This window comes from Trachypithecus francoisi, unplaced genomic scaffold (genome assembly GCF_009764315.1).
Source record: "Trachypithecus francoisi isolate TF-2019V2 unplaced genomic scaffold, Tfra_2.0 Lachesis_group16, whole genome shotgun sequence".
In the NCBI taxonomy this organism is placed as follows: Eukaryota; Metazoa; Chordata; class Mammalia; order Primates; family Cercopithecidae; genus Trachypithecus; species Trachypithecus francoisi.
The window spans coordinates 27,466,321-27,493,742 of NW_022681461.1; the positions used below are offsets into that span (position 1 = coordinate 27,466,321).

Here is a 27,422-nt window from a genome sequence, read left to right on the forward strand (position 1 = left end):
CCCAGCACTTTGGCAGACTGAGGCGGATGGATCAACTGAGGTCAGGAGTTCAAGATCAGCCTGACCAACATGGTGAAACCTCGTCTCTACTGAAAATACAAAAAAATTAGCTCGGTGTGGTATGGGGCGCCGGTAATCTCAGCGACTTGGGAGGGTGAGGCAGGAGAATTGCTTGAACCCAGGAGGCAGTGGTTGCAGTGAGCCGAGATCATGCCATTACACTCCAGCCTGGGCAACAAGACCGAAACTCTGTCTCAAAACAAAAACAAAAACAAAACAAAGAAACCCAACTACTAAGCGTAAGAATAAAATGCCACCATAGTCAAGAGAAAAAGCAACTAAGGGGAACTGATTCCACAAAGACCTAGATGTTAGAACTAGCAAAGAAGTTTAACGTAGCTATTATATATATATATATATATATATACATACACATGTTCAAGAAAACTATGGTTTATTATCATCAACAGGTGGAGAATCTCAGCAGACAGAATAAAGAGAATTAAATGAAAATTCTAGAACTAAAATATGCAATAGCTGAAATGAAAAATTCACTGATGAAATATCCTAAAACATTAAAAAGATAATATCATGAAAAACTTCATGCCAAAAACATGAATAACTTAGATGAATAGGAAAAAAATCCTTAAAAACACATTTTGCCAAATTTAAAGCAAGATAAAAAAAAAAAAAGCTGAAATAGCCTTTACATGTATTAGAGAAACTCAATTTGCTATAAAAATTCTAATGAAGAAAAAGTCTATACTAAGATGTTTTCACTGATAAATTTGATAAAACAGTTAAGGAAGCAATAATACCAAGACTCAGCAGAAAACAGAAGGATGAAACACTTCCCAAGTCATTTTATGTACCAATATAACTTTTTTTTTTTTTTTTTGAGACAGAGTCTTGCTCTGTCACCCAGGCTGGAGTTCTGTGGCCGGATCTCAGCTCACTGCAAGCTCCGCCTCCCGGGCTCACGCCATTCTCCTGCCTCAGCCTCCCGGGTAGCTGGGACTACAGGCGCTGCCACGTCGCCCGGCTAGTTTTTTGTAGTTTTTTAGTAGAGATGGGGTTTCACCGTGTTAGCCAGGATGGTCTCGATCTCCTGACCTCGTGATCCGCCCATCTCGGCCTCCCAAAGTGCTGGGATTACAGGCTTGAGCCACCGTGCCCGGCCTGTACCAACATAACTCTTATGCCAAACTCTCGACAAAAACATTACAAAAAAGTCTATAAACCAATATCCCTCAGGAATACAAAAGCAAAAATCCTTTGTAAAATACTGGTAAACAGAATCCAGCAATGTATGAACAGTATACATGACCAAGCGGAGTTTATGCCAGGAATGCCAGACTGATGTAACAGTCAAAAATCAACCAATCTAATTTATCATATTAACAAAATAAAATGCAAAAGCCATATGATCATCTTAGCAGATGCAGGAAACCATCTGACAAAACTTGACATCCATTTATTATAAAAATTCTCAGTAAAACAGGTAGACAAGGGAACTTTCTCAACCTAACAAAGAGCATTTGTGGAAAATCTACAGCAAACCTCGTATCTAATGATGAAATATTAAGTGCTTTCCTCCTAAGTCTGGAAACAAGTAAGGGTGTCTAATCTTGTCATTTGATATAGTTTGGCTCTGTGGTCCCATCCAAATCTCATTCCAAAGTACAATCTCACATGCTGAGGGAGGGACCTGGTGGGAGGTGATTGGATCATGGGGACAGTTTCCCCCACGCTGTTCTCGTGATAGTGAGTTCTCACACAATCTGATGGTTTAAAAGTCTGTTGCAGTTCCCTGCCCACACTCTTTCTCCTGCTGCCATGTAAGATGTGCCTTACTTCTTCTTCGCTTTCCACCATGATTGTAAGCTTCCTGAGGCCTCCTCAACCATGCAGAACTGTGAGTCAATTAAACCTCTTTTGTTTATAAATTACCCAGTCTCAGGCAGTTCTTTTTTTTTTTTTTTTTTGAGATAGTGTCTTCACCCTGTCACCCAGGCTGGACTGCAGTAGCACAATCTCAGCTCGCTGCAACCTCTGCCTCCCAGGTTCAAGTGATTCTCCTGTCTCAGCCTCTTGCGTAGCTGGGATTACAGGTGTCCGCCACCGTGCCTGGCTAATACAGGCAGTTCTTTGTAGCAGTGTGAAAATGGACTAATACATCATTTCTCCTCAACACTGTCCTGGAGGTATGAGTAAATGTAATAATGCACAATAAAGAAATAAAAGATTGGAAAAAAAAGTAAAATGACCCATGTGCAAAAGACAGGACTTTCTACACAGAAAGTCCTACGGACTCTACAAAGCAACCACAGGCACACCTCATTTTATTGTGCTTTGCTTTACTGACCTTCAAAGATATCACGTTAAAAAACATTTTTTTTTTTTTTGGCTGGTCCAATGGTAGTGGGTTATCAGAAGTTATTAACATAGTGTCATTAAAGTTGCTATACAACCCTCCACTGCTAAATTTGACTGGTTTAAAAACATTTTTTTTTTTTTTTAACACATTCAAGGTTTGCAGCAACCCTATGTCAAAAAAAGTCTATAGTGCCATTTTTCCAACAGGATGTGCTCATCTTGTTGCGTCTCTGTGTCATATTCTGGTAATTCTCCCAACTTTTTAATTATTGTTGTATGTGTTATATAGTGATCTATGATCTTTGATACTGCCACTGTAACTGGAATGCCACATACCACACCTAGGTAAGACAGTGAACTTAATCGATAAATGCTGTGTACGTTCTGATTGTTCCAATGACCATCTGTTCTCCAGTCCCTCTCCCTCTCCTTAGGTCTCCCTATTCCCTGACACACATTTCCCTGACTGAAATCAGACCAATTAATAACCCTACAATGGTCTCTAAGTGTTCAACGGAAAAGAAGAGTCACATGTCTCTCACTTTAAATCAAAAGCTAAAAATAAAGCTTAGTGAGGAAGGCATGACAAAAGCTGAGCTAGGCTGAAAGCTAGCCAAGATGTGAATGCAAAGGAAGAGTTCTTGAAGGAAATTAGAAGTGCTACTCCAGTGTATACACAAAAAAGAAAGCAAAATTGCCTTACTGCAGATCTGAAGAAAGTTTTAGTGGTCTGAATAGACGATCAAAGCAGTCACAACATCCCTTTAAGCCAAATCCTAATCCAGAGCAAGCCCGAACTCTTTTCAATTATTTGATGGCTGAAAGAGGTGAGAGAAGAAAAGCTTGAAGCTAGCAGAGGTTGGTTCATGACGTTTAAAGGAAGAAGCCATTTCCATAACATAAAAGTGTAAGCTGAAACAGCAAATGCTGATGTAGAAGTTGCAGCAAGTTATCCAGAAGATCTAGCTAAGATCACTGATGAAGGTGGTACACTAAATGACAGATTTTCAATGTAGAACCAACAGCCTTCTATTGCAAGGGAATGCCATCTAGGACTTTTATAACTAGAGAAAAGAAATGACTGGATTCAAAACTTCAAAGGAAAGCTGACTCTTGCTAGGGATGAATACATCTACTGACTTTTAAGTTGAAGCCAATGCTTATTTAACCATTCCAAAAAATCCTAGGGCCCATTAGAATTATGTTAAATCTACTCTGCCTGTGCTCTGTAAGTTGAACAACAAAGCCTGGATGACAGCACATCTATTTACAGCATGGTTTACTGAGTATTTTAAGCCCACTGTTGAGACCTACTCCTCAGAAAAAAAAGACGCCTGTCCAAATATTACTGATCACTGACAATGTACCTAGTCACCCAAGAGGTCTGATGGAGATGTACATGTAGATTAATGTTGTTTTCATGTCTGCTAACACAACATCCGATCTGCAGCTCATGGATCAAGGAGTAATTACGACTTTCAAGTCTTATTAAGAAACACATTTCACAAGGCTACTTATGGCTGCCCCAGATAATGACTCCTCTGATGGATCTGGGCAAAGTAAATAAAAAGCCTTCTAAAAAAGATTCATTGGCCAGGTGCAGTGGCTCACACCTGTAATCCCAGCACTTTGGGAGGCTGAGGTGGGCAGATCACCTAAAGTCAGGAGTTTGAGACCAGCCTGACCAACATGGCAAAATCCCATCTCTACTAAAACATGCAAAAATCAGCTGGGCGTGGTGGCGCACACCTGTAATCCCAGCTACTCAGGAAGCTGAGGCAGAATTGCTTGTACCCAGGAGGTGGAGGTGCAGGGAGCCAAGATTGTGCCACTGCACTCCAGCCTGGGCAACAGAGCAAGACCCTGTCTCCAAAAAAAAAAAAAAAAAAAAGATTCATCATTCTAGATGCCATTAAGAACATGTTTGATTCATGGGAGGAGGTCTCAAGATATCAACATTAACAGAAGTTTGAAAGAAACTGATTCCAGCCTTCAGGGATGACTCTGAGAGGTTCAAGACTTCTTTGGAAGAAGTAACAGCAGATGTGGTGGAAACAGCAAGAGAACTAGAATTAGAAATGGAGCCCAAAGATGTAACTGAATTGCTGCAATCTCAGGATAAAATTTGAATGGAGGAGGAGTAGCTTCTTATGGATGAGCAAAGAAAATGGTTTTTTGAGATGGAAACTACTTCTGATGAAGATGCTGGGAACACTGTTGAAATTACAACAAATGATTTAGAATATGTCATAAATTTAGGTGATAAAGTAGAGGCAGGGTTTGAAAGGATCAACTCCAATTTTGAAAGAAATTCTAGGCTGGGCGCAGTGGCTCATGCCTATAATTCCAGCACTTTGGGAGGCCATTCCACTCTAGTCTGCGTGACAGAGGAAGACTCTGTCACAAAAAAAAAAAAAAGGAAAAAATTCTGCTATGGGTAAAATGCTATCGCATGCTACAGAGAAATCTTTTGTGAAAGGAAGAGTTGATCAGTGTGGTAAACTTTATTGTTACCTTATTTAAGAAAATGCCACTGCCACTCCAAACTTCAGCAACCACCACCTTAATCAGTCAGCAGCTATCAATATGGAAGCAAAATCCTACACTACCAACAAGATTAAACTCACTGAAGGCTCAGATGATTGTTAATATTTTTTAGCAAGAAAGTGCTTTTAAAGTATGTACATTTTATAGACATAATGCTATTCACATTTAATAGACATAAATAGTATAAACATAACTTATATATATACTGGGAAGCCAAAAAGTTTGTTATGACTTGCTTTACAGCAATATTTGCTTTATAAATCTGTTATATCTCTTGTATGTCTGTACTAGAATTTAATGTAAATTCAATGGTGCCACAGGATATAAGGCCAATGTTTAAAAAAATCGATATGTCTACGTACTAGCAATGTACAATTAGAAAATGCATTTTAGAAACCCATTTATGATAGTGTTAAAAAAATGTATTTTAAAATTAGACAGTGAAATACACATTTAACAAGAGATGTGTAAAACTTATACAATGAAAAAGAAAAAATGTTGAGAGACATTAATAGAGGCATGTGGGATGGAGGAATTTCACGGTAGCACAGATTAGCAATTCTTGAACTATTTTCAGAGGATTCTAGGCTTGAACAAATTACTAAATATACTGATGGTAAGGGGAGTTATGTTTTTCACTAATACAGAAGAGAATTACAAATATGCAAAGGAGAAAGACTAGAAGGTACTCCAAAGTTGGACTGCAACTGTAAGCAGTAGCGTGAATTCATGGTGCACATATGGTATCTGGTCTCTAGATAAATATGGAAATAAATATAGACATAAGGGTTTGCATGTTAGGACTTAGAAGCAATGAGATACCAGCAGCAATGAAAACACCTAGTATCCAGAGCTCGGTGTCTAAAAGAAAATAGGATTTTTGGTTAAAGGACTGATTATAAGGCCCAAAAGGATACATTCAAGATGCGCCTGTAACATCTTACTATGACAAAAAGAAAGAAATGCTCAAAATACAATGGCAACATATCAAAATGACACAGGAGTCAACCTGAAAATGGTCTCACTGGCCAAATATGGGGCAATTTGAGCATTAAAATAGTAATGAATTGGCCGGGCGTGGTGGTTCACGTCTGTAATTCCAGCACTTTGGGAGGCCGAGGTGGGCGGATCACTTGAGGTCAGGAGTTCAAGACCAGCCTGGACAACATGGCGAAACCCTGTCTCCACTAAAAATATAAAGAATTAGCTGGGCATGGTGGTGGATGCCTGTAATCCCAGCTACTCGAGATGCTGAAGCAGGATAATTGCTTGAACATGGGAAGCAGAAGTTGGAGTGAGCCAAGAGCATGCCATTGCACTCCATTCTGGGCAACAAGAGCAAAACTCCGTCTCAAAAAAAAAAAAAGTAATGAATTAAAATACGTAAAACAATTCTATGAATCTATACTGATACAACAAACAAATAAATGGAAGAGAAGAAAAAGTTCTTTCTTATAGGTAGAATGCTAACTAATAAACACAGAAGGAATGACAGAGTTAGAACCACTAATGGTTCTTAAACCTACTAGGTAAGATTTCATGAGGAACAGAATATCTGCAATCTCAAAGTATCTCCACACAAAAAATTACAAAGGGAAAAAATAGTGCACACCACCCCACCCGGTTAATTTTCGTATTTGTAACAGAGATGGGATTTCACCACATTGGCCAGGCTGGTCTCGAACTCCTGACCTCAAGTGATCTGTCTGCCCTGGCCTCCTAAAGTGCTGGGATTAGAGGCATAAGCCAACATGCCCGGCCTATTATTTGTTTTTAACTTTGTGATGATGTATTTCCTTTTAGAAGATTTTGTTTGAGTAACAAAAAGTGAGTTGACTGAAAGAAAAACAAGAAATAAAACTATAGGTAGTACTCAGATTTGGCAAAAATTACGTTGCACATAATAGTATGTAGAAATGGCAAAAATCGTGAAGATGACTTGCAATTTACTGAAGGATGAGAAATGGTACCCTAGTATATACAATCACAGGAGAAGGTTATACAGAATAAATTTCACAATTTAAAATATACACACAAATTATAGGAGAAAGTTCTGATTCTATCTGATAAGCAGCTATGGAAAACTGTTAAAATACAAGAAAAATGAATCCAGGTCAAATGATCAGGAATCTATATTGTATTATCAACGTATGTTTTAAATCCTTAGTGCAGAGGCAGAATGAGTTTTTGACACAAGGAAAAGTAACAGGCTAAGCGGGCCATTTGCAAAATAGAGATCATTTAATTACACCTGACTGCATGCACTTTACAATATATCATGTCTTAAAAGACATGCAACCCAAGCAACTTGACTTCTCCACTGAGCTCTTTCATCAGATTGATAAATCACTGGTTAGGCTTAAACAGCTCTAACATACACAAATTTTTAACTTTTTGGAGTCTATTTTATAATTTTATACAGCCAGCCTTTTTATCCAGTCACCTTTATGTTCACATAACTTGCCACTCCCAAACCAGAAGTAGGGTAATATGATAAAAGCCAAAGCAAGTCAAGACTCTTTCCAAGCACTTGTGTACCAGAGAAACACATGACCACTTGAGCTGATTCAGAATCCTCTCCTCACTTAGATCAATTAACAAAATTGTTTAAACAAGATATACAAAAGAATCTAAACCTAACCTTTCTATATAAGCCTTTTAAAGAAACAGAAGACATGCAAAAGGAGTAGGAAGTCTTACAGACAATACAACATATAGCTAACCATATATATATAAGAATGTCATATATAGCTAACAAGATATTATACTACATGTTATGTGGATTATATAACATTATAATAAGAATTGATAACTACTGCTATAAGTACCTTTACATTTATTAACTGACTTAATCCTTACAACCATCTCTTGAAGTAGATAATGTTATCCTTCATTTTATAGACAAGAAAACTGAGGCATAAAACATTTAGGCAATTTGCCCAAGTTAGAAGCAATCCCAGAATTCAAATCCTGGTAGCCCAGCTATGAAGTATACATTCTTAACTACCAAGCCTTACTGTCTTTCAGTGGCTTAGATTCTTGGTCAGTGGCCTTTCTCTAGACAGATACAGGGTTCTCATTCTTTTTAAAGAAGTTTTATTTATATTAATAAGCCACTTTGGGAGGCCGAGACGGGCGGATCACAAGGTCAGGAGATCGAGACCATCCTGGCGAACACAGTGAAACCCCGTCTCTACTAAAAATACAAAAAACTAGCCGGGCGAGGTGGCGGGCGCCTGTAGTCCCAGCTACTCGGGAGGCTGAGGCAGGAGAATGGCGGGAACCCGGGAGGCGGAGCTTGCCGTGAGCTGAGATCTGGCCACTGCACTCCAGCCTGGGCCACAGAGCAAGACTCAGCCTCAAAAAAAAAAAAAAAAAAAAAAATAAGCAACATTGTATTGATTTTCCTTTCAAAGTAAAACTGAGTTCATTACAGTACATTTTCAAAAAAAGGATGTCCAAGACCAAAGGTCCATTATGTTTTGTTTTCTTAAAACATGACAGAATTACTCTTCACATTAATTTCAAATGGTAATTTCAAAATGTTACAGATGGAATATTATGGGCTGGTTCCCTTTTATAAAGCAAATCAATTGACCCACAATGCCATAAATAGGAAAGAAATTAGCAAAACAGAGTGATTTTGCATGAGAGTGAACTGGTGGTAAAATTAGCTATCACATTTTGCTCTAGTGAAGTTAAAACTTCAGCGCTGAAAGACAAGAGTCAAGTGAATCAAAGTGTTATGTTGGTTAGTACTTGCCTCTTTGAGGAAAACCTCCATATCTTCTTGACTTTCAAATACAAAGGCTCTTAAGTCATTTGATGGAATATGATTTTCAATATATTTGGCATTTTTATTATCTTTCATATTGATCTAAACAAACAAACAAAAGGTCGAATTTCATGAAACCCAACTGTTTATTAAAACATGTTTATATTAAAATTGGATTTAATTAGATTGTAATACTTCAGAAAAGAGAAGATAAAAAAAAGAAGTTGGTATCAAAGAGTTATTTTAAAGTATCTAATCCATTACTCAGAAACAATTAATACAGTACATGGTTAAACAAAGGCCAAGATTTGAACAGTGCATATTGATTTTGATACCATCTAAGAAAAACTTTAGTTCCTTTCTAGTCAACACATCGAAAATATTTCAAAGTCTTAGATTGTGACTTGAGTGTAAACATTTCTTATCGTTCCCTATACTTTTCATATTTTCTTAATCAAGAGAACTTCATAGATGGAATAACTGATAGGTACAAAAACACAAAGAACTTTAAACTTTATAAAACTAATGGGGAAAAAAAAAACCTTGCTATGATTTATTTGTAACTATTACTGCCCTCAAGAGACACTTGAATTTTACATCACCGGAACATAATCTTATTGATCTATTTTACTTTTTTCTTCATTTTTTTTACTTTTTTGAGACAGAGTCTTTCTCTGCCACCAAGGCTCGAATGCCATGGCATGATCTCAGCTCACTGAAACCTCTCCCTCCCGGGTGCAAGCAATTCCCGTGCCTTAGCCTCCCGAGTAGCTGGGACTACAGGCATATGTCACCATGCCCAGCTAATTTTTGTATTTTTAGTAGAGACAGGGTTTAATTATGTTGGCCAGGCTGGTCTCAAACTCCTGACCTCAAGTGATTGGCATGCCTTGGCCTCCCAAAGTGCTGGAATTACAGCCGTGAGCCACCGTGCCCGACCTATTGATTTATTTTAAAAATGTCAACTGGGTCAGGCGTGGTAGCACTGATAACCCCAACACTTTGGGAGGCCAAGACAGGAGGATAACTAACACTGGAAGCCAGAGTTTGAGACCAGCCCAGGAAACAAAGTGAGACCCTGTCTCAAAAAAAAAAAAAAAAAAAAAAAATTAGCCAGGTGTTATGGCTCTACCTGAGAGGCTGAGGTGGGAAGATCGCATAAGCCCAGGAGTTTGAGGTTACAGTGAGGTATGATGGTGACACTGCACTCCATCCTGGGCGACAGAGGGAAACTGTCTATAAAAAGTAAAATAAAGTAAAAATATGAATTAGACAATTCTGCATGTGAGGCTCAATGCTATGGAAGACACTAAGATAGGTTAGGGAAAAAGCTACTTCTGGAATTACATAATCTATTATTTATTGCAGATGAATAAGTATGTCGAAAGCAGAGCATGATAAAACTCCCATTAAGAGAAGCATATAAATATAAAAATTTGTACTATCTATGGAATTTTAGAGATTGATTATTTCCAAAACATGGAAATCAGCTTTCTTGAAAAAATAATAAAAGGGGAGGTATTTATGTACTATAATCTATTACAAAGCAAACTAGCTAAGAGTTTGGGCTCTGAGGTCAGACAGATGTCCTTTCAAATGATATGCTTGATCTTGCTCAAGTACTACCTAAATCTCAAAAACGTTCATTACTTTCATCCGTAAGATGGACATAGTAAAACAGTTTACACCTCATAGAACTAAATATGGATTAAGAGATAACATAACTAAAATAATAGTACAGTGCTTGTCACATAAATGTTGGCCAATAGTGCTATTTTAAATGATAGAATATCAATCAGTATAGAAAAATGAGAGAACAGATACACACAAAAATTAAAACCACATGAAAACTATCATCCAGGCATAAACACTATAAACAACGAGTCTATTGTTTCACAATTTCAGGCGGGGGGCGGGAGGTACTAAATTACTTTATTGGAAGAAATGACACAAATAAAACAAAATGTATGTGGATGTTTACGATAACTTACAGAAAGGGTAAAAGTAACCCCAAAATGACCACAGAAAGTCATCTTTAAAAAAAAAAAAGTTATAGACAAGCTAGTCTAGGACTTAGCTCTCATGATCACATTCTCCCAGATTATATTGTTTTTTTTCTATTTTATTTTGAGACAGGGTCTCACTCTGTGTTGCCCAGGCTGAGTGCAGTGGTGTGATCACGGCTCATTGCAGCCTTGACCTCCTAGGCTCAAGCAATCCTCTCACCTCAGCCTCCTGAGTTGCTAGGACTATAGGTGCATGCCACCACGCTCAGCTAATTTTTATTTTTGTAGAGACAGGGTCTCACTATGTTGCCTAGGCTGGTATCAAACTCTTGGACTCAAGTGGTCCTCCTGCCTTGGCCTCCCAAAATGCTGGAATTATAGGCATGAGCCAATGCTTCTGGCCCCAAGGTATATTTATTAGAAATATTCTGCCACATCAGATTCCAAGGCCCCCAGATTATATAAACTGGTTTACATGACAATTCAATTCTTTGACGGAATTTACCTGCTCAGGAAGACTCAAGGAAGTCACACAAGTAGGGGTCGTTTTGGTCACCGGCCAGTTTGTGTGGTTCCAGTAGTGACTTATTTACACTTTTTTCCAAGTATAATACACAGTCTATTGCATTCACAGTTTGGAGGTTTCCCTGATATCCTTAAGGAAGATTTATTTATTTGTTTGTTTATTTATTTTTATAAGATGGAGTCTCACCCTGTCACCCAGGCTGGTGTGCAGTGGCGTGATCTTGGGTAACTGCAACCTCCGCCTCCCGGGTTCAAGCTATTCTCCTGCCTCGGCCTCCCAAGTAGCTGGGACTACAGGCACATGCCACCATGCCCAGCTAATTTTTATATTTTCTTTTTTCTTGAGACAGAGTCTAGCTGTCACCAGCCTGGATTGCAGTGGCGTGATCTCAGCTCACTGCAACCTCCAACTCCTTGGTTCAAGCGATTCTCCTGCCTCAGTCTCCTGAGTAGCTGGGATTACAGGCATGCACCACCATGCCCTACTAATTTTTGGATTTTTAGTAGAGATGGGGTTTCACCACATTGGCCAGGATGGTCTCGATCTTCTGACCTCATGATCCGCCCCTTCAGTCTCTCAAAGTGCTGGGATTATAGGCGTGAGCCACCATGCCCGACCTATTTTTATATTTTCAGTAGAGATGAGGTTTCACCATGTTAGCCAGGCTGGTCTTGAACTCCTGACCTTAGGTGATCCGCCCACCTTGGCCTCCCAAAGTGCTGGATTACAGGCGTGAGCCATCGTGCCCGGCCCTTAAGGAAGATTTAGACATCTTGTTGGTTCTGCAGGTTCCAGTTTCTTGGGATGTTCCCTCTCTTCATGAGTTCAGTGAATAAAGTATTTGTCAAAGTTCTCCAAAGAATTTCACAGTCATATCATCACAATCAAAGTAGCAAGATAGAGATAGGTAGATATAGGAGACGCAGCACTCTGTGATGATCTGGTGGTTGATGGCAGCTTTCTGCTTTACGATTTTTTAAACAAAATTTTTCCATACATCCTATTCCATAACCTATTTTATGATCTACTAATATGTCACAAATTCATTTTTATATTAGTAAAAAGAGACCTACAGCAACATTTTAAGGGCTGCAGAGTATTCCATCATAAGGATATAAAGTAATTTATTTAATCGGTATCTTCATAAATTTTCTTTTTTTGCTCCATCATTTTGCTATGATAACCACTACTGTGAGGAGTTCATATGTAAATCTTTGTAAACTTCTCCAATTCTAGATTGGAATTGTTAAAAATAAATCATAGAAATAGACCGCTAAATAACCATTTATATGACTAAAATTTTAAGTTTGCATATTGCTCACTTGCGTACGATGGTAGTGGCATTTCAACTAGACCTAGAAAGGTGAGTAAACTGCATGGAAGATATGAATGTAGGAAGGTGGAGGAAAGGTGAAAGGTTAGTTTGAAAAGGGTAAAAAGCAGAATATATCTCTTTATCTCAAAGATTCAAATGTAATTTAAAATGGAAATATATGCCAGCTAGTAATCTGACTTGGTGATATATGCTACTATTAGAAAATCAAATGACAAGAAGAGACAAATCTAATACAGTTCTGAAGTATTACTTTGACACTGGCATTTTAGTAAAAATGTTAACAATTATACCTGTATTATAACTTTTATAAGGGTCACAATATTTTTTCTTACACTTTCTTTCAATCCTCATCAGACTAATCAAATGTCTGCTATTTTAGATGTCTGCATCTAAAATAGAAATTCTCTTCTTGATCTAGCAAAAATATTCTAATATTCTAATAATACGTGAATAAGAGAGTGTTATGAATATTAACTTTGCTAATTTAAGATATGGTAAAAAATTGAAAACTATATAAAATGATTTTTAATAAAGTATAACACAAACATGAGTTACAGAGAATAGAACTTTTCAAGAATCCTGAAAGGATGTATTCTTTTCTAATGAAAAAAAAACTCTCTAGCAAAAATAATCCTTATGTAATCTTAGGATAAGCTTTAAGTTTGCTCTAACATATCATTACCAAAGAATGTTAGTTTTTTACTATTTTATCTTTTTATGTGCCCAAAACTTACTATTTTAAAGAGTCTGGATGGCAATCATCTTAGTAAATCCATGGTCACACTTCATTAGATGATTTATTAAATAGAGTTTCACCTATTCTTGATGACCCACAATCATTAATAAAAGCTATCAAATATTTTATGATGTCGATAAAGTACTGGTTTCATTTTTGAAATCCTAAGAATGCCCTTTCTTTGTAGCAGGTGATTTTCTTGCCTATCCTCTTAGATTTCTTCCTTTAATCAACATATTTACAGCAGCTTTCTACCTCTTCAGCAGGTTTTAATCTAATCCCTGCTATAATCTAATAACAAGTGCCTAAAGGAACCAGCTAATCATACTAGTTTTCTACATGATTCTGAAAGGTCAATAAGTTGCTGGTTTCATACCTCTTTCTAGAAAAAAGCACAGGTTTTATGACAGTTATTACCCTCATTAATCAGGGAACCTTTAAAAAGCTCATGAATGGATTCAGCAGTATGCCAGATGCCACAAGTCAGAGCATGTAAAACCAGGGTAATATTGGGACTAAATGTCTTAAAACAAAAATCTATAATGATTACAATAATAAAACAAATACCACCAAGATGAACAACGTTTCTTACCGTGAGCATTATGGGCTCACAGACTCTTTGTTTAAATTTGTCTCTGTTACTTCTTAGCCATAAAACAGCATCATACGTATCACGGAATCTCTGTCTTAGCTTATCTTCCTTCTGATTCATAAGATTGTCAAAACGTACAATATGATCATCCACACCTAAAATTGTAAAACAAAACAAAGTCTTGTTTCTCTGAAAATTTTAATTAGTGGAATAATCTAATAATAATACAAAAGAATACCCTAGATCTAAAGGTTACAAACAGCATTCAACAAGTACTTCACATAGTGGAAAAGATGTGACCTGAACAAATCATTCTATAATGTCCAAAAACCTGGGAAAACACAAAATCCTGAAACTATCAAATACAAAAAACAGGTAACCTACAAAAACAAACAAACCCACAAGGAAAACACTACATTTCCTATCAAAAGACAAATAGCAATAGACCCTCAAAATTCTGGAAGAAAAATTAGTATTTTCATTCTAGAATTGTATATACAACAAAACTAAAAAAGGGGGGATGATGAAATAAGAATATTTTAAAGGGTGAAAAGACTCTGAAGTTAATTCCCAAATATGTCTTCTTAGAAGGTTACCTGAAAATGTACTCCAACAAAATAAGGCCATGATGTAAGAAAATGGAATTCAGGAATAAGTTTATAACACAGAAAAGGCATGAGAGAAATTACAAATGATAAGCATGCAGGCCTCAAGATCAACCAGTTTAGATGCAAGGAGAAGGACAGAAGGCTACAGAACTCAAGAGAATGCCTGATAAGACAGCTTTTTTTTCCTCTCTTCCATTTAAGAAAATGCTAAAGCAAATTAAAAAAAAAAAAAATTAAAAGCTTTTTAAAAGCTATCAATGAAGGGAAATTTAATTATAACGCACTACTTGGTTCAACCATGAGCAAGTTTAATAAACAATACTTAGTATTTCTAAACTTCTAGAATTAACCCATAAATAAAGCACATAAAACACTAAATGTTTTCGGCCTTGAAAATATAAAAACCGGAGTATAAATGAGATAATTTAGAATGTGAGAAGGGAGGGAAGTAAGAAACAAGGATGGGAGGGAGTATGTATAGCTTATGAAGGGTGGATTGAAGCAATACTGACAATTGTTAAATGACCAAAAAAAGATATGTATATTATTTATAATAATAAAAATCATTATTAATAATCCCATTTGAAGAACTGTAATAGAGATGTTTTATAAGGTAAAATCTACATCTAGAGTAAATACAAAAAGATAGTGTCTAAAGTTGATTAATCAAGCAATAGTGAAATAAGAACATGATATATATAGAAGGACTACTAGAAAAAATCTGCTTAAAGAGTTAAAAGTGCTTACTCTTGATTGGCTTTGGAGGTAAAAAAAAAAAAGGGGCTGTGCCACCCTTCTAGTTCTTCTTCTTTTTTTTTTTTTTTTGTTCGCCATACACATCTAACACTTTGATAAACATATAAAAATGTTTTTTTAAACTGATCTTGGTCATATATATTGAGCAGACAGAATATAAAATCCCTATCCAAATACCACAGATCTATTCACATGGTCTACAAAAAAGAAAACCAAAGATGAAATTGGACAGGTTTCAAGGAACTAAGCTAACAGAAGGTTACGAAGGCTAGAATAAAGAGCTTAAATTTGATATGAGTAATAGTGAGTGACTTTGTAAAGAAAATAAAGCTAGGCATTTATAGAGAATTAAATCAACTGCCATAATCTGACAGAAGAGAGTGGTCAGCTATCATGGCAAATTACAGTACATGATAGATATAGGTAATTAAGGTATGAAGCTGGAAGAACTGAGTTGAGCTTCCTCAAGAAGGCAACTTGAACATTTTATAGAAATAATTACCAGTGGAAGAAGAAAGCCCATCAACAGAGATATATCTACATTTTATAAACATTTCATTCTAACTTTATGAAAACTTACTCTTTTTCTCCTTCTCTAGAGTTTCCCTCTCTCTTCGCTTATCAATTATCTCGCCTTCACATAATGCCTTTTCATCCTGAATCCGTCTCAGATCATTTGTAATGGCATCAATCTGGGGCTGAAGATTCTCGCAGTTTTCCGTGGTCTTTAGTTCATTTTGCAAATCCTCTATCATTTTGCGGGTATTACTTATTCTCCTCTGTCGGTCAAGCTCTTCATTTTGCTTTACTGTTAAAGCCTGCTGAATTTCCTCAATCTAATAAAACAAAAGTACGTTAGTACTTGAGACTGTTTTTCTCTTAGTTTATAAGACTTTTGTAGTAATATAGCTTTTAAAATGCAAACAATCTAACATAGGTGTTTTCCTCACTAAAATGTGTCCTGTGAGAATTAGACTAGCACATTACCAGTTCTACCAGACCACCTGTATCTTTGTTTTACACATTCACTAATATATCTCAAATACTTCAAGTGGTGCTCAGTATATAATTAGCACTCATTAAATATTTCCTGAATAAACAAAATATTTTAAAAGCCTAACGGATTTCTTAATATTTACAGGAAGTACATACTACCTGCCATAAGACCAAAATTAAAACAGTCATGTGGCATATGTGATACAGTTTCCATAAATAATAAAAATAAAGATTATAAGTCATCCCATTACAGGTTGAATATCCCTAATCCCAAAATCCCAAAACCCAAATTCTCCAAAATCTGAAATTTTTTTAGTGCTGACATGACACCAGAAATTACCCAGAACACATTATTTTTTCACAATATTAGTTGTATGTCAGTTTTTGCTGTTAAGTATTTATGTGTGAACAAGTATTTAAAAATGATTGTTTATGAGTAGCATATAAATACAGAGTCAGGAATGACGGTGATGCCATCAACCACAGATCATCCACATGGGTGGCTGAAACAGCGATACCTTTATTTCCTGATGGTTCAACATACACAAGCTTTGGTTTATACACAAAATTAGTAAAAACATCATTCAAAATTACCTTCAGGCTATGTGTATAAGGTGTATGTGAAATATAAATGAATTTTGTGTTTAGACTTGGTTCGTATTCTCAAGATACCTCATTATGTATATGCAAACATTCCAAAATCTGAAAAAATCTGAAATCCAAACACTTCTGGTCCCAAGCATTTTGGATAAGAGATACTCAACCTGTAATTTGAAACAGAAATAAACTATTTTCTTCCAATGGAAATATTTCCTACCAATACTTCATACTAATATTGTGAGATTTTAATCATCAATCTATGTGTTTAGATTCCTTCACTTATATTCAGGGTAAATTATATTTTTAAAAGCAGCTATGTAAGTTGCCACTTGAAATGTCAGTGAAATTTCTATCAAAACCATGGTCTACCTAAGACAGAGTAAAGATTTTCTTTAAGACTCACACATATAAACAAATATACACTTATACACCCAATTTACATTTTACAACTAGAATTCTGCATTAAAATAGATAAATTTAACACATCACGTAATCTTTTTTAGCCGGCTTTATTTCCAAGCCAGATTTACTCCCTTTCCTTCCTCATTATAAAAGTTATAATGCATTCATTACTGAAAATACAGAGACTTACAACAAATAAAAATAACTTATAATCTTAATGTCCTTACACTTTTTTTTGAAACAGAGTCTCACTCTATCGCCCAGGCTGGACTGCAGTGGTGTGATCTCGGTTCACTGCAACCTGGGTTCAAGTGATTCTTGTGCCTCGGCCTCCTGAGTAGCTGGGACCACAGGCATGTGCCAGCCACCATGCCTAGCTAATTTTTGTATTTTAATAGAGCTGGGTTTTCTCCACGTTGGCCAGCTGGTGATCTGCCTGCCTCGGTAAACTTTTACATTTTAATGCCTCCTTATATCTGCCTGTAGAATATATATTCTTTTTACTAGATGGCATCACTAACAATGTATTGAGAACAATTTTTCATTATCCCTTATGTCCTTGCAAAATAAAATTCTAACATCTTGTGCATGATGTGATACGGATATACCACGTTTTATCCCATCTCCTATTGAAATGTAGGTATTGATTTTTCCTTTCTAAAAATTCAGCTTTGGCAGTAACAAAATGCACATATCCCAAGATCCTCTCTCCTATAACCAAACATACAGAAGTAAAAGAAAATATATCTGAAAAAATTAAGATACATTCATGTCTGTCACTGAACATTAACAAAGTTCAATGGGCCTAAAAGTAGGTAACAGGAAATTCAAAGGATTCAGGAAAATAAATGGGCATGTCACAGATGACAATATAGAATTAAGAATCACTAAACACTAAAGACAATACAGAATTAAGAATCACTAACAAATAGAACCTCTGCAATCCCAGCAAAACAGGGACCACCAAACTACTGAAAATCACTGGCCTACCATATAAAGTCGTACCAAGAGAAGGTCTTTGTCTGATAATGACCTGAAAAACTGAAAAGCAGCCCAATGATCCCTTACCTTTCAGTTAAGTTTTCTGAACACTACCTCATTTGTCACCTTCATCCAAGAAACTACCATGACTAATCACATTAGTCCGACTCTGACTAATATCCATGTTTAGCTCAGGTACAGTTAGTCTAAACCTCTTAGATCACCTACTTTCACTAGGATACTGTCTCCATACTGCTCTATATCTGCAATTTCTCTGAATGTTCCCTCTTTTTTTTTTTTTTTGAGACAGAGTGTCGCTCTGTTGCCCAGGCTGGAGTGCAGTGGTGTGATCTCAGCTCACTGCAAGCTCCGCCTCCTGGGTTCACGCCATTCTCCTTCCTCAGCCTCCCGAGTAGCTGGGACTACAGGCTCCTGCCACCACGCCTGGCTAATTTTTTGTATTTTTTTTTAGTAGAGATGGGGTTTCACTGTGTTGGCCAGGATGGTCTCCATCTTCTGACCTCATGATCTGCCCACCTCGGCCTCCCAAAGTGCTGGGATTACAGGCGTGAGCCACCATGCCCAGCCTAAATGTTCCCTCTTCTTGTTCTAATGGAAACTTGGCTATTTCTGGAAGACACCTGTTCTCCCCAGAGCCCTCTCAAGTGGTGACCTTTTCCTGCCATAAACCATTATTTCAGGACACAGAGCTGGGGAAGGGGTCCTCATTAATCCTCACTGTACTCCTTCCTCCTTTAATTGATATCCACGTTGGTTCCTCTGAAGACCATGGGGTCAGACTTCATCACCCATTACCCCTTTGCCAGGTTAACTACCTCCCTGAAAATCCTCCCCAACCTTATCCATTCAGGGGTGACTTTGGCACCTGATTCACTGTCTTCCTCTCTCCATCATTATGCCTGTCATCATGTGACTTAAACATATGTATAGAAAATCAATCTAACTCTTTGGCCTCTGTGTTCCTTTACTTCTTCAACTTCAATCATCTTTTCCCTAACCTTTCCTCAGCCACCTGTCTACTGAACTAAGGAGGGTTACGTTCTAGATCATAAAGCCCTCCAAATCATACCACTTCTGAAAAATGTATTTTCATAATTCTATTCTTTAGTCACTATTTCCTTTTCTTCCATTTTACTTACTCTGGTATTCCTACTCCATCTTTTGACCCCACAAGGTTGTGCAATCCATTAACCCCACTACCTTGTTACATTTGTTTTCCTTAATCAGATGAGGTTCCACAATGCAACACTATAACCACTCCCTTGCAAAGATCCCTTGACCTTTCTTGTCACACTGGCCACGAAAAAGCCCAGTTCCAATTAAACCTATCTATATACCTTCTAACTATATCTAAGCAACTGAACTAATGAAAGAAACCCTCAAAAACTGGTCTCACTTTAAATCTATGGCCACAAAACTTAAACGGACCCTCAAAACTACCAGATAAACTTATTACACTTCTTTAACAAACTTGTGCTCTCTTTCCGAGATGAGTTCATACCTTTTGCTCCTATGATCCTTTATTGCTGCCTTCCTTCTACTCACTCAGCTAATGACCTTGCCTCATATTCATTCCATTAATAGAAGTTATAATGAGAGTAATTCCTCCTTCTCTTGCTTTTAAATCTATCACTTTACCTACATCCTTACTCATTCTGTTTTACTTTGTACAATTTAAGGAGACTCCATTTAGCTACCTAAATCTAACCCCTCCAAGGCTACTCCAGAGAAATGTTTGGCTACTCCAGAGAAATGTTTCTCAAATTACACCATAAGAAGGTGTAATTTTTCATGAAGGACCATTAAAAACAAAAATTCCAAGCCATCACAAGTCAACTTTTATTAATTACAATTAATTTACAAAAATTCTGGAAAAGTTTGGCAATTCCTTAAAAAACTGAATGCACACCTATGATATTCTACTCCTAGGAAATTATCCAAGAGAAATAAAAGCATACATCCATAGAAAAAGTGGTAGAAGAATATCTATGACAGCTCTACCAGTAGTAGCTCCAACTTAGAAATGATCTAAATGTCTAATACCAGGTTACTGAATAAACAAATTGTGTGACCTCAAGAAAAATGAAAAGAAAAATACAATAAACTGAATGAAAATAAAAATATCACATATCAAAATTTGTGGGGCACAGCTAATGCAGTGATAACAGGAAAATGTATAACACTAAGTGTACACATAAAAGCATCAAATCAATAATCTATGCTTCCACCTCAAGAACCTATAAAAAATGAGCCCATCTACATCAGGCAGAAGGGGAATCATAAAGATAAGAACAGATATCAATGAAACAGAAAACAGAGAGAAAAATCAATAAAACCAACAGCTGCCTCCTCGAAAAAAATCAATACAATTAGCAAACCTTTGGCAAGATTAACTAAAAAAAGAGTTGGGGGAGGGAGAGGGGGAATTGCCAGTATCAGGAATGAAATAGGGTTATCACTACAGATTCTATACATACCAAAGGATAAGAGAATTTATGCATACATAAATTTGACAACTTAGACAAAAGGACCAATTCACCTAATATGAAATAGATTATTTGACTAGTCTAATAGCTATTAAGGAAGTTGAAAACATAATTTTAAAACTCCCTCCAAGAAGAAATTTCTATGCCCAGAGAATTTCACTTGAGAATTACACAAAATGTTTAAAGTATATAAACATCAATTCTATACAATCTCTTTCAGAAAGTAGAAGAGGAAGGATCACTTCCCAACTCATTTTATGAAGCTAGTTATTATCCTAATATCAAAGCAGACAGAGAATACAAACACTACAAAACAGTATCACTCATGAATACAGACGCAAAAATTCTTTAACACAGAATTCAGCAATATGTAAAAAGAATTATACACTTATACACCACAACCAAGTGGGGTTTATTTGAGGGATGCAACATTGATTTGGTAGTCAAAAATCAATCAATATAATCCATCACTCATTAACCACCTAAAAACGTATACAATCATACCAATAGATGCAGAAAAGCATTTGACAAAATTGAATATGCACTCAACATAAAAATTCCCAGAAACACAGGAATATGTATAAGAATTTCCTGAATCTGACAGAGCATATATATATATTTTTAAAATCTGCTATTATTACATACTGAATAATGAAAAACTGAATGCTTTCTTCCTAAGATCAAGAATAAGGTGAAGATTTTGGTGTTCACCACTCTTATTTGGGTGCTGAAGTTGTAGCCAATGCAATAAGGCAAGAAAACTAAATGCATACAAAACAGAAAGAAAGTTGTCCCCATTTGTAGCTGACATGACTGCCTATGTAGAAACTCCCAAAATATCTACCAAAGAAGAAAAAAAAGAAACTAAGTCAGAGGTATGAATCTAACAAAACACACAGAGGACTTGTTGCTAAAACCACATAACGCTAATGAAAGAAATCAAAAATCTAAATAAATAGAAACATACCATGTTCATAGATCAGAAGATTCAACATAGTAAAGATTTCAATTCTTCCCAAATGTTAATGAAATTCCTATTAAAATCTCAGCCACATTTTTCTGTAGATACAGAAAAGATTTGGATGTCATCAGGAATGAAGTAAGGAACTCCAGAAATCTTCTCCTCCATAAAAGTGATGAGAACACTGACAAAGATTGTCAAAATTAACTCTTTCAGGACTCTGGAATTTAACCAAACGCTTGTAACAATCTGGGAAGCCTTTATTCAAGAAAAATGGCTGAATCTCAGTTAAAAACAGCAAGCTCTGTAGAATTTTGAACTTGCTTCATTCTTAAACCCCTTGTTCCATTCATGTGGTATCCTTGAAAAGCAAGAGCCCACAATCATAGTGAAAACCTGCAGTATAGTGTTGGAAGTCAGGCACCTCGAATGGAGGGACCAGTTGAAGCTGTGGCAGAAGAACACAAATTGTGAAGATTTCATGGACACTTATTAGCTCCCCAAATTAATACTTTTATAATTTCTTACACCTGTCTTTACTGCAATCTCTGAACATAAATTGTGAAGATTTCATGGACATTTATCACTTCCCCAATCAATACCCTTGTGATTTCCTATGCCTGTCTTTAATCTCTTAATCCCATCATCTTCGTAACCTGAGAAGGACGTATGTGGCCTCAGGACCCTGTGATGATTGCATTAACTGCACAAATTGTTTGTAGAGCATGTGTGTGTGAACAATATAAAATCTGGGCACCTTGAAAAAGGAACAGGATAACAGCAATGTTCAGGGAACAAGGGAGATGGCCTTGGACTTCGACTACCGGTGAGCCAGGCAGAACAGAGCGATATTTCTTTTCTTTCAAAAGCAAATAGGAGAAATATCACTGAATTCTTTTTCTCAGCAAGGAACATCCCTGAGAAAGAGAATGCGTCCCTGAGGGTAGGCCTACGAATAGCCCCTGTGGGGGCGGCCATCTTTTACAATCGAAGCCAAAGAGATGAAATAAGCCTCAGTCTCCTGTAGCGCTCCCAGGCTTATTAGGACGAGGAAATTCCCGCCTAATAAATTTTGGTCAGACAGGTTGTCTGCTCTCAAACCCTGTCTCCTGATAAGATGTTATCAATGACAATGTGTGCCCGAAACTTCATTAGCAATTTTAATTTCACCCCCTCCTGTGGTCCTGTGATCTCGCCCTGCCTCCATTTGCTTTGTGATACTTTATTACCTTGTGACGCATGTGATCCCTGCGACCTACACCCTATTCGTGCACTCCCTCCCCTTTTGAAAATCACTAATAAAAACTTGCTGGTTTTATGGCTCAGGGAGTATCACGGAACCTGCCGACATGTGATGTCTTCCCTGGACACCCAGCTTTAAAATTTCTCTCTTTTGTACTCTTTCCCTTTCTCAGACCAGTTGACGCTTATGGAAACAGAAAAGAACCCACGTTGAATATCGGGGGTGGGGTTCCCCGATAGTCTAGCAGCCACTGGAGAGATATGAACAGGTCTGGAGCTCCTTTATAAGACCAAAAAATGCAACTACTTTTGCACCAACCTAATAAATCCTCATTCTCAGAGAAATGTCATTATCTGATCTACCTGGCAGTTTCCTGGGAAAACTTACTTGTATAAGGCTTGTCTGTATTTGACCTGATTCACAGCTCACCATTACAAAACAGCCTTTTCCTTGGATGCATTTGTCAAAAACCATCAGAAGCAACTGTTTAACAACACAGCTGCGTGAAGCAGATAACAGTTACAGCAAACAATAAGCTACCCAAAAATCTTAAAAGAAAAGGCTGGGGAATGAGCTTCTCCCCAAACCATATGAGGTTCTGGAAGCTTCTGCGATTCTAGAAGGTCATGTCCATTAGCAGAACTGTGTGCATGACCAGGGCTATGTACATGATCCAGAAACGCCTGAGAAGACCCTAAGTTCTCATCTCTGTTTCACTCTGAGGTTGTGTGCAAATAGGAAGCGAAGGTTGAGACAGAGTTAACCAAAGTTTTCAACAATCTTAGGAGCATTTATTCAAGAAAAATTATTGAATCTCAGTAAAGTGCAAATAGTGCCTGGCTGAATGTTGAAGGCATGACCCAACATACACACAGAGATCCTCAACAAAGACTGGGAAACATATAGGTTCCAGGCATTTAAGGGAATACAGATTCAGTCATTAGCTAACCACTAAACTAACCTGGTAGTGACTTCAGTAGCCACAAATGACCAAGAATAAGAACTTTAAAGAACTAGCAAAGTCACTAAACAAACAAACACCAACAACATATTCAAAGAAACAGCAACAACATCAAGCCCTGGGTAGGAGAATCGGATTGACTTCCAGAGTTGCTAGAGTATGTGACTTAAACTGTTCAGTTTCAACAAAAACTTGTAACACATTCAAATAAAGGAGAAAAGTATGGCCCATACTCAGGAAAAAAGCAGTCAATAGAAAAAGTCCCTGAGGAAGTACAGAAATGGATTTATAAGACAAAGGGGCTTTAACCCTTTTTTCGCTTGCCCTGAGAATACTTGCTGGCGGTGCTTACTTTCACATTGAAAATTAGTCAGATTTGCTTAAGTCTCAGAGTGTGTTTATGTAAAATTAAATGAATGCTGGCAGTGAGCTGCATGTACTTTTTTTCTAAATAGGAAAAGGATTAAAACAGCTATTTTAAATATGTTCAATGAACTAAAAGAAACCATATCAAAAAAAACTAAAGGAAAGGAAGAGAACAATATCTCACTGAATATGGAGTATCAATAAAAGTACAGAAATTATAAAAAAGAGCCAACTAGAAAAATCTAGAGTTGAAAAATGCAGTAACTGAAATGAAAGATTAATCAGAGGGTCTTAACAGCAAATCCAAACAGGCAGAAGAAAGAATAAGTGAACTTGAAGACAGGCTGACTAACGTTATCCAGCTTGAGGGACAGGAAGAAAAAAGAATCCAGAAAAATAAACAGAGGGCCGGGTGTGGTGGCTCACGCCTGCAATCCCAGCACTTTGGGAGGCCGAGGCGGGTGGATTACCCAAGGTTAGGAGGTTTGAGACCAGCCTGGCCAACATGGTGAAACCCCGTCTCTTCTAAAAATACAAAAAATTAGCTGGGTGTGATGGCGGGTGCCTATAATCCCAGCTACTCAGGAGGCTGAGGCAGGATAATTGCTTGAATCTGGGAGGCGGAGGTTGCAGTGAGCCAAGGTCGCGCCACTGCACTCCAGCCTGGGCAACAAGAGTTAAAGTCCATCTCAGAAAAAAAAAAAAATTAACAGTCTCTGAGATTTGTGGGATACCATCAAGCATATCAAAATATGTAAGTCTCAAAAAAGAAAAGAGACAGAAAGAATATATGAAGAAATACTGAAAAGTGATTTCTTAACTTTGATGAAAAACATTAATCTGCACATTTAAGAAGCTCAATGAATTCCAAACAGGATAAACTCAAGGAGACTCCCATCTAGAAATATGATTAGCCACTGAAAAACAAAGAAAGAGAAAACTTTAAAAGCAAGAAAAAAGTGACTCATCATGTACCAGGATCCTCAATAAGATTAACAACTGACTTATCAGAAACCATGGAGGCCAGAGGGCAGTGGGACGACATATTCAAAGTGCTGGAAAAAAAAAAACCCAAGAATTCTATATCCAGCAAAACTATCCTTCAAAACAAACAAAAACTTAAGACAGCCCTAGATAAACAAAAAAACAATTTGTCACTAGCAGACCTCCCCTACAAGAAATACTAAAAGGCATCTTCAAGGCTGAAATGAAAGGACCCTAGACAGTACTCTGAATCTACACAAAGAAATCAAGAGAACCAGTAAAGGTAATTAAATAGATAAATGTAAAATATAACATAAATGTATTTTGTTGTTTATAACTCTTTTTTTTTCCTCCTATCCAATATAAAAGAACTGTTGTGGTATAAATATGTATATTTAGTCTTTGTTCCTAGGTTCCTGGCACAGAGTTCTTAAAACCCTTGGAATTTTCTAAGTGACAGGAGCGTCTTTTATTATTCATAACAAGACCCTTTCTGCAATATCTGATTTTACGCTAAGGTGGACTAAAAAATTATGGTCCAATTATCTACTGTTTACAGGAGGCACATTTTAGATGCAAAGACACATATAGGCATAAAGTAAAAGGATGAAACTTTAGTCAAAAGAGAACTCTTTATTTCTCCTTTCCTAGCAAGCCAGAGGGAGTATAATACAAAAGCAACACGATCAAATGAACCAACAAAACATATTATTAAATCTAAACACAGGTTGATTATCCTTTATCCAAAATGCTTGGGACCAGAAGTGTTTTGGATTTCAAATTTTTTAAGACCTTTGAATATCTGCATTATACTCACAGGTTCAGCTTCCCTAATCCAGAAACCCAAAATGCTTTAAAGCGCATTTCCTTTCAGCATCATGTCAACACACTCAAAACAGTTTTGGGTTTTGGAGTATTTTTAGATTTCATATTAGAGATACCCAACATGTAAATACTGGCAGTAAAAAAAAATAATAATAACATTTTAAATAACCACAAGTTAAATTTCTGATGATACTGACATGGGAGTAAAGAAAGAGAAAATATAAGCTTGCTAATTTTTTTTTCTTAATTAGGTGGGAGAATAAAGATACTGATGAACTCTTTTGTTAGAAATGTGTCACTTAAAATTTTAAGATAATCACTAGAATAGGACTAAATAGAACTTTCCACCTATAGAATAAAAAATAGAATGAGAAAACCTTGGTTAACAAAAACAGAAAATATAAAGAGAGGAGGAATCAAGTAAAAAGTATAAGTAGAAAACATAACAGTAAATATGAACTGTTTAAACTTCTTCATCTGTTTAAACTCCTTAATTTCCCATCAAATTGAAAAAAATTTCAAAACAAATCCTGTATTATTTACAGCACATAAACCAAAACATGGTATAGAAATAAAAACAAAATAAGAAAGCTTTAAAATCTAGGAAGCAAAAACTGATATAATTACAAGGAAAAACAGATAAATCTACACTCACAGAAGGAGATATTGACACCTTAAAAATAACTAAATCAGGCCAGGTGCAGTGGCTCACACTTGTAATTCCAGCACTTTGGGAGGCCAAGGCAGGTGGATCACTTGAGGTCAGGTGTTTGAGACCAGACTGGCCAATATGATGAAATTCTGTCTCTATTAAAAATACAAAAATTAGCCAGGTGTGGTGGTGTATGCCTGTAGTCTCAGCTACTTGGGAGACTCAGGCAGGAGAACTGCTTGAACCTGGGAGGCGGAAGCTGCAGTGAGCCAAGACTGCGCCACTGCACTCCAGCCTTGGAGATAGAGCAAGACTCTATCTCATAACAACAACAACAACAACAACAACAACAACAACAACAAAAAAAAAACTAAATCAAGTAGATTAACAAAAAAGTAGAACATACGAGTATACATAATTATAGTAAGCCTATTCTAATGTATGTATGTATGTGGGTGTACACTTATCTCCACAACTGAAGACAGAATGCACATTGTTTTCGAAGAATAGGTACAAAAATCAAATATACAATAAAAGCCAAAAAAAGTCTCAAAAAATTCTTTAAAAAGTCGTAAGGCCACATTTACTGACCATAAAGCAGTATAAGAGCTAGACATTTTTTTTAAAGCCTAAAAAATTCCATATCCATGGAAATTAAAACAGTAACAACTGCTAGATAACCTCAA

The 27,422-nt window shown here is 36.7% G+C and overlaps 1 protein-coding gene across 3 annotated transcripts in view; it reads right to left on the reverse strand.

Moving 5' to 3' along the window:
- Window positions 1-27,422, reverse strand: part of SMC5 (structural maintenance of chromosomes 5) — a 103,831-nt gene that overhangs the window by 38,963 nt on the left and 37,446 nt on the right. For 2 of the 3 annotated variants that reach the window (XM_033237119.1, XM_033237117.1), the window contains exons 9-11: window positions 15,839-16,094; window positions 13,895-14,049; window positions 8,687-8,800 (exon numbers count right to left, since the gene is read on the reverse strand). In XM_033237119.1, coding sequence (XP_033093010.1) covers window positions 8,687-8,800; window positions 13,895-14,049; window positions 15,839-16,094 — 525 coding nt within the window. The remainder of the gene's footprint in view (window positions 1-8,686; window positions 8,801-13,894; window positions 14,050-15,838; window positions 16,095-27,422) is intronic. The other variant, XM_033237120.1, reaches the window with a different exon arrangement.